Source organism: Haplochromis burtoni, unplaced genomic scaffold (genome assembly GCF_018398535.1).
Source record: "Haplochromis burtoni strain Fernald_Lab_line unplaced genomic scaffold, NCSU_Asbu1 Contig_45, whole genome shotgun sequence".
NCBI lineage: Eukaryota > Metazoa > Chordata > Actinopteri > Cichliformes > Cichlidae > Haplochromis > Haplochromis burtoni.
Window position 1 is genome coordinate 2,174,363 of NW_024582406.1, and position 8,162 is coordinate 2,182,524.

An 8,162-nucleotide genomic window follows, 5' to 3' on the forward strand; every position below is an offset into this window, starting at 1 on the left:
TTAACAAGCTGTAAAATAGGTACCTAATGGATTGGCAGATGAGTGTATTTTATTTTATTTTTTTTACATTAGACATCACGTCTAACATAAGCTCAAAAACAGACTAACAACTCAAAATGTCCCCATATTTCCATACATCACACCCAAACATTGCAATTTATTCCCAGGACATGTGAGCACACCCAGAGGTCTTGGAAAAGGAAAATGTGTAATTACTAATAAGTACATTTAAATACTGCATAAAGCAAAAGGTTTCAGTTTGAGAAGTGTCCTAAATATTTGTGTCAAATGGTGCCATTGACAGACAAGTACAGCCACTCGCTCTTACAGATCCAGACCCATCCAGATAAAGGCGGGCTTCATGCATGTGTAAAGACTTTCAAAGGCCAACATTTTTGGATGTTATAGATGTTTAGTGCATCTATGTTAAAATGCAAACCACTGATACCTTGGCCTTGGCACTGCTTACTGCTCATAGGATGATGACAGTGGTAGCCAATTAACACTGGGATATCCAAGCCAGGAAGGGCAGAGTGAAAGTCTTTCCTCTTTTGGCAGACTCAGTGGGGGTGGCAGATGGTACTTAGACAGGCTAAGCTGTGTACTTCTGTCTCTGTAGAGATTAGAAACCAGGTGCTCCCCTGTAAACGTGACTGCAGGCCAATCAATAAAGCCTTTGTTAAGTTTATCTTCTTTGATTCTATTCTCTTTAACCAGCTTGAATTTGGAATCAACTCCAAGATGAAACAACCTCTAGAGGGCATCAAAACATTCCAGTTCAATGGATTAAGTGGTGTGAATTTATTTTGAATAATCATTATTCTCCATTTAGGATTTTCTGGTCTTTGGATGATCTTTAGGCTTGTTAGAAAATATGCAACAAAACCCACAAATGATACATCAAGCTATACAGAAAAAAGCAGCTGTGATCAGTTTAATCTCCTCTGTGTGGCCTCAGAGTAAATCCAAGAGTAAGAGTGGCTTAGTAAAGAGTCCCTTCAGACATTGTACAGTGACTGGAGCAGCCAGAACCAGTGCATCCAACCTATGAAACCTGCTTAGAGGCATTTTGGAAATAGACTTTCATAAACCAAGAGGCTCACCAAAGCTAAAAAAAAAAGTGTGAAGCAGCTTGGTCTTTATTAATATTGTCAAGAATATATCCCATACATCCCATAATTTAATTCTTATTCATATTGCTTGTTCTTGCTAAGTTAACCCTTGAAGATTTAGGCATGCTACATTCACAAAGGATATTTTGTGAGTTTTTTTTCCCATACAAGTAGGCTAGCTTAAATAGTTTTATAGTGTTGTCTACATAACTGACAGTTGTGTTAATGGTACAATATTTATTTTTTTAAAAAAGTATAAACCATGTTGTTCCATAAGATTGGACCCTTCTTTTGTTGAATTGTCAACTGAAAGTGTAAACCTTTCTAAATCTGACAGAGCAGGAAGCTGCTGCTAATGCTAGCCAGGGTTCTCAGGAAGTAGCTGCTAATGCTAGCCAGCATTCTAACAAAGTCATTTCCTGGACCAGCTGGAACAGTGGCTGTTTTGGTCCAAGAGTTTTTCCTAACATAATCTATGGACTGGTATTGTTATTTTTTTTTTTTAAATAATAATAAAGATACAAAAAAGCATATTTGTCACAGATACAAAGCAGAGTTAAAAGAGCGAGGAAGTATTGAAGCTGGGACTAGCATAACAATTTGGGTTATTTTGACTATAAGTCTAGTGCTGGTGATATTCTGTTTGTAGTGTTCAAAAACCAGGACATATAACATCACTTCTTTTCTTTTGACGGCTTCCCGTTGATCAGGCCGGACTCCCAGCGTTGCCAGAGAGAAGCTTTCTGTCCTCCTGCTCGGTGAACTTTTGGCTCCTGCTGTGAGATAAGACGAAGAAAAACAAAAACAACCTGGATTTAGAGTGAGAGATTAGCTCCTGCTTTCTCAATTCACAATCAATTATACTTATCCAAGCATTTCTACAACAAAGAGGATACTTTAAACTTAATGTTTTTCTTTTATTTGTTTAGTATTTGTTTAGTATTACAAAATTTGAAATTCTGAGCTCTGTAGCAACTCTTTTCAATGCTTCTGTATGGAATTCAGTGCAATACACAAAACAGAACCTTTTTATAATCCTCTGTTCTTGCCAGTGTTTAGCAATACATCCTATAGTTTTACAGAACAATGAAGAAAACAGTAAATGTAGAATTAAGGCTTGTTGCAGGTGAATCACCTCTATCTGCTCCAGTTTTATCTGGTCCTTTTTAGAAGGAGGTGGCCAAACCCGCTCCAGTTTCCCCCGTGACTGTTTCCTGCTGTCTGTAGGACAGAAAGAGAAAAAGAACAACTAAGTAGCTCAGTAGCTAAGCTACTATATTTGGTAAGATTAGCAGCTCTCTACTGCTTAGACTGATTTTAGAAGTTTTAGGGTAGTTCTGAGAATCTACACAGTTCTATTGTAATGACAGTAAGTAATTGAGCTTCTTTATTTCCATGCCTTCTAAATGGCTCAGCAAATAGTAAAGATACCAATGCTTTCCCAGACACACGCAACTTCGGTGTCATTCATTTAGCATACTATATGTGTAGCAATCACAAAGTCAGCTGGACGCTTGTACATTGCAATGATACCACTTACATATCTAGGAGGGAAGTGAGCACTTTAGAACGACAGATTCTTTCAAAAATGTTTCACAAACCTTTGTTTTTGATATGCACGTAAAGGATTCTAGGCTTATTTTGTATTATTTTTCAAATCACGTTAATATTTTCAGCGTGAAATTTTTTGCTTGTCGGGCTTTATCAGTGTATCTGGGTTAAACAAGTACAAAGTTTCCTCTTGTAAATGTTTAGGATAACACAAAACAGCTTCTTTGACCTTAGGAATGACTCTTTCTTGCTTCCACATATTACTGTCATTTGTAGCTTTGTCAGCATGACCTGGAATCAACTCAATCTTCAACAACAGCTGCTGATGACTAAATTCTAACATGGTGATACTTATTGACACACTCCCTTGATTTCTGAGTTCTCATGCAACAGGAGAAAAAAATGCACACAAGCTACACTTCATATAGTTCTTTCAAATAGGTATTTCAGCGGGCTGAACTGATTTTTATTTGCACCAGGCTATAACCAAACTAGAATTTTCCAGGTAGTGCCATTCATGTTCTCCCTCAGCCAACGTTTAGATCAGACAGCTGACAGCATGATGTGCCCTTAACCATCAGTGACAGGAATGACAGTGAGTTGTTGATAACATGTCTGGGATAAAACTATGTGATGCTAATGTTGAGAAGCATTCATTAAAGTGTTCAGACTAAGTGTCAAAAGGCATGTGGGATGAATAAAGACCGAATTGGCTCTTGTTTTCCCTTGATGGGATTTTAGAGATCTTATGCTTCACATTGTCAGCAATGTTTAGCTAAATGAGCAAATTAGGTTAGAGCTCATGCAATTGCTTATCACTGATGGAAGGCACTCACATGTCAAATAGTTGTAGTCAAGTAAAAAGTATATTTTTCTGTGAAAACTTTGGAGTATTCTTTAGTCGAGTAAAAGTCAAATCATGCCAAAATTATATTATATAGTAATGTTCCTCAGTAAATAGTATAAAAAGCTGTCCTTAACCTCCTAGGACCTGGCGTCCATATATGTCTAGACTAAAATACAAAATTTTGCTCTACAAGGGCCTGATATCCACTTACGAGGACATTATACTGCCACTATTCTATCGAAATTTAAAACAAATGTCCTCATATGTGTATGTCATTTTTCTCAGAAACAAAAATCAGGTAAAAGAAAATATGGTAATTCTTTGTTTTTACAATTATCAGGTCCCAATCAGCCCAAATAGCATAAAGAAATTAAAAATGCATGCCATGAAAGTTCAGGTCTTAGGAGGTTAAGAACTTTGCTAAGTAGTATAAAACTGATGTTAAACAGGTGCATACTAACCTGTTGGGAGTGTTTGTGACTTTTGTTCATCTTCACTATTCTGTCTCTTCTCTCCATACAGACTGCGTCTCTGCTTGCGCAGCTCCTCTTCTCTTTCTTTGGCTTCTCGGATGTCCTTCTCTACCTCTGGTTGTAGAGCCAGGGCTGGGCGCAATTTGAAGAATGGGTTTTGCTTGAGGATTGAAGACTCTTTGTTTGCATTTGCTGCCTTTGCTTTACCCTCCACAGCTAACGTAGAGAAGTCATTGCTTATAGAGTCCATGCTTCTGTACAGGCGAATGTGTTTGTCTTGTTTTGGGTAAGGGGATAAGCGAGTTTTGTCTCGTGAACCTCCAGTTGGGCTCTTTGATCTGATGCTGTCAGGACTTTTTTCCTTCTCAAGATTTGCAGATTGGTACAGCCTGAGGGAATGTGCTCTGGAAACAGGACAAGTTTTGAGGGAAAACATCTCAAGGCTACGTGTGCGCTCTAGCACTGAAGGGTAAATGTGACCTTTCCTCAGAGTTGTGGGGGATTTACGGTATCTTGTTGGACCCTCCGGATTGTCCTGCTGGAAGGCTTCAAACAGCAGTTTTGTCTCTTTTAACTGGCGGATCTCTCCTTTGCTGTACCCCCCTGGGATTTTACCTTGATTGACCAGCACTAGTTCTCTCTGAATATCCTGACTTATCTCTTTGAGCATCTTCTGTTCAGAGAATTGCCACTCGTTGCATTGGCTTGTACCTACCTTGGTAGTGAGTGACTCAAGAGAGATATCTGTTTTAAAGGGAATCTCCAGCACATCTGGATTTTCTGCAAGATTGAAAACACCTCCAGCTCTCTGCAGCTTCTGCTTCCCCTGGGCTGCCTCATGGAGCTGCCTCTCCATGTAGGTTTCAGCAGCTGAAAATCGGTGTCCAGTGGAAAGAAATGGAATTTCATTAGAAGTTTCATGAAGATTACTGGGAGTCAAATCTGTAGGCTCCCAGCTATCACTCTGATTGTCATTAGAGTCACTCGGATCTATTCTGACAACCCTCTGGTCTTCTTCTGACTCTCCTGGAATTGTGGATGAAGATGTCCTTGCTCTTGTTTGAATGTCTTTGTCCTCATTATTTTCCTTTTCCATCAGGCTCACCTTTTCTTCATCTTCCTTAAGAGTTTCGAATCTGCCTTCTTCCCTCTCTTCTTCACTAGGTATATTCTCTGTTTCAGTCCCAAACATGCCCTTTTTTTCATCCATCATGACAGCCTGCTGTTGGGTATCAGCGTTCTCTGACATTTTCACATCATGTCGTAGCTGTACCAGCTGCAGACGATGAAGCAGTTGCTCACCTTGTTGGATATCAGTAGATATTTTCCTGCTTCCATCCTCTTGCTCCCCCATTGTCTCTCTTTCTTCAGAACCTTTGGAACTGGATAGCACTTGCATTTCTGTGCTGCCGCTTTCTTTCCTCACACAGTCATACTTTATGAGGTTATAGTCCAAAGATGCACGGTCATCATGCTCTTCATTGTCTTTGTCCGTATCTGTTTGGAAGTCAGCAGCCTGTGCCTGACTGGTTGCTGTATCGGTCCTGTTTTGGTTGCATTTACAGAGCTTGAAATCATCATCGGAATTTGCCTCCACACTCTCGATAGCTATACTTTCTCTTAATAGTTTTAAGTCTGTTTCATCAAAATCACCAATGTCCTTGTGTTTTATTTTGTCTCCGTCTTTGTCTAAATGGATCTGATTCTCAGAGTCTTCTCTGTGGTTTGAATGTGTTTGTTTTGGGTAATTGTCTTCCTCCGTATTGGCTTCCCAGCAGTTTCCCTGTTCTTCACTTATAATTACAATGTCCTCTGGTTTGTCATTCTCTGTTGCGTTATTCCCGTAAGGTCTTCGATCTGTATCATAACCAGTTTCCATCAGACAGCCAGTCACATCCATGGATTGTTGTTCTTGATAAGTTGGTGGAGAGGAGTCTTGTTCATTGGATATGTTGGCCATAGACAACTGCACTGCACTTGCAGTCACCTCTTCATCCAGCTCGTTTCGTGCTACCATTAACTGCTCCTCACTATGAGACAAGTCTAAGCCTCTTGGATTAGCTTCAGCCTCTGTTGCGTCAACTGAAAGGGTCACACCAGACTTACTTGCTGTTGCACCTGTGCTTTTCTCTGCTGGCAGCGATGTAGACGTGCGAGGTGGAGGAGGGATGAAGACATCATCTGCACCTTCATCATCCATCACACTGTAGTACCTCATTATAGCAGTGGGAGCAGCAGAGATCATTGTGATTTTGTCTTCAGAGGTTGCTGAAAAATTCTCTGTGTGGTTGCTCACATGGTTTGAATCCATCTTCATCCACAGACCACTGTCATCATCAGAAAGTAGACTTTGAGGGCTGCGTCTAGGACCTCTTGCTTCCATGTTGAAACGTCTTTGAAGCAGTTTGTGGTGTTCTGTCTGCGTTGCCTTTTAATAAAATTTAAATAAGAGACATGCGTGTCATTGAGGCTTATAAGCGTCAGTGCTAGTAATTGTTATTATTATTATTACCGCTGTTAGAAATTATAAGAAAGAAAGAAAGAAACTAAGAAAAGGCTAAGAAAATAAATGCCTTTTTAGTTAACATTATATCTGCAACATTTGGCAACGATACGGTATTATTGTACAATGCATTGTCTAATTTTACTATTTACAGAAACCTCTAGTGCATTATCTGTGAAAAACAGTGTACTAGCAGAAAATTACCAGTGTGTGATGTGATCTTTGTGCAGTTTTCTTTCTTTCTTTTTTACAGTGCAGTATAGCATTTCTTTTTGTCTAGTAATAGTACAGTAACTGAACCTTAAAGTTCTTAAATTAGATTTTGATACAAGGAACCTGATAATACAGACCTCAGGATCAAGCTATACATTAGGACTCGTCCACACAAGTGCCCTGTGTTGCCATATTGTCTGCGGTTGTGCACCAATTATTGCAAAAAAACCCTAAAACAAAACAAAAGAAAAAAAAACACAAAAATTTTAAGATGTGTAGCAACGAAGGCAGTGAAAAGTGCAAGTTTGGCTTTGACAATAATGAGTAAAGAATGACAGAGTTTCACACACTGAAAATGAAACCCTTTTTATTTTATGTAAAAGGACTATGGGGTACTATTAAAACCTTTTCAAGTAAGCACTACTTAGGTGGTCGATGTTCATAACAAATTCCTGGTGAAATTAACTAAACTGTGTCTTCTTCGTTTTGATATATGACCAAAAATCTCAAAATGTAGGATTTGTTTAGCTGCTGATCTGGTCGGAATCACAACAACAGCAGGCTTAAAATGGACCAAAAATAGAAATACGTTTATCCGTCCATCCATTCATTTATACGTCCTGTTTTTTTCTGTTTTTGTTTTCAAATTACTTTGTGTTTTGGTAGCTACAGACGTTTCTTCTGACAAAGGAAAAAAAGTAATGTCATCATAATGCAAGTCTGCCTTAAATTCTGATTTATCTTCATTCTGTCTGAACTCATCAAGCTAATTTCTGACAAGTACTGTGAGATGTTTGCAAATAGAACCTCAACAGCTATTTAAACACGTATTGTACATTTACTCTGAACATCACACAATAATTTGTATAATTATTTAATAATTCTTCAAGACATGCTTAGATATGGAAATGCATGTCCTGGCATAATCTGGTTTATTGAGCTGCAGGTTTTAAATCTAAGAGTCTATATTTACACCTGTATTCAGGGGCTTAATGCCAGCCACACTGCAGTTAAGGATTATCAACAGCAGTAACACCACGCTGTTTATAAAGCTCAAGCAACAGGACATATTAATGCACCTTAATGAGCTTAACCTATTTATTCCACCGTGCTTTAGAGGAACACATAAGATTCTATCGTTGCTGTGAAGAGTTTTGGAGATCTTTTAACTATTATAATAGTCTGAATATTGTAGTTATTTGTAGTTCTTTAAAATACCTCCTTCTCCTTAAGTGACTGTGTAACATTATATGGAATTTTGTAATTCCATTATCCATACTACATTATCCATGTAGTATGGATACACTCACACACAGTCAGCTGTTCTTACTCATATTTGTGCTGTGATAATATGACTTCAGCTTTAATTATCTATCTATCTATCTATCTATCTATCTATCTATCTATCTATCTATCTATCTATCTATCTATCTATCTATCTATCTATCTATCTATCTATCTAT

The 8,162-nt window shown here is 38.4% G+C and overlaps 1 protein-coding gene across 3 annotated transcripts in view; it reads right to left on the reverse strand.

Moving 5' to 3' along the window:
- Positions 1-708: 708 nt before the first annotated feature.
- LOC102301335 overlaps positions 709-8,162 on the reverse strand; it is a 9,605-nt gene continuing 2,151 nt past the window's right edge. The window contains exons 2-5 of one of the 3 annotated variants that reach the window (XM_005926737.2): positions 6,837-6,929; positions 3,972-6,411; positions 2,248-2,333; positions 709-1,888 (exon numbers count right to left, since the gene is read on the reverse strand). In XM_005926737.2, coding sequence (XP_005926799.1) covers positions 1,787-1,888; positions 2,248-2,333; positions 3,972-6,366 — 2,583 coding nt within the window. In that variant the 5' untranslated portion in view covers positions 6,367-6,411; positions 6,837-6,929 and the 3' untranslated portion in view covers positions 709-1,786. The remainder of the gene's footprint in view (positions 1,889-2,247; positions 2,334-3,971; positions 6,412-6,836; positions 6,930-8,162) is intronic. The other 2 variants (XM_014334996.2, XM_005926736.2) reach the window with 2 other exon arrangements.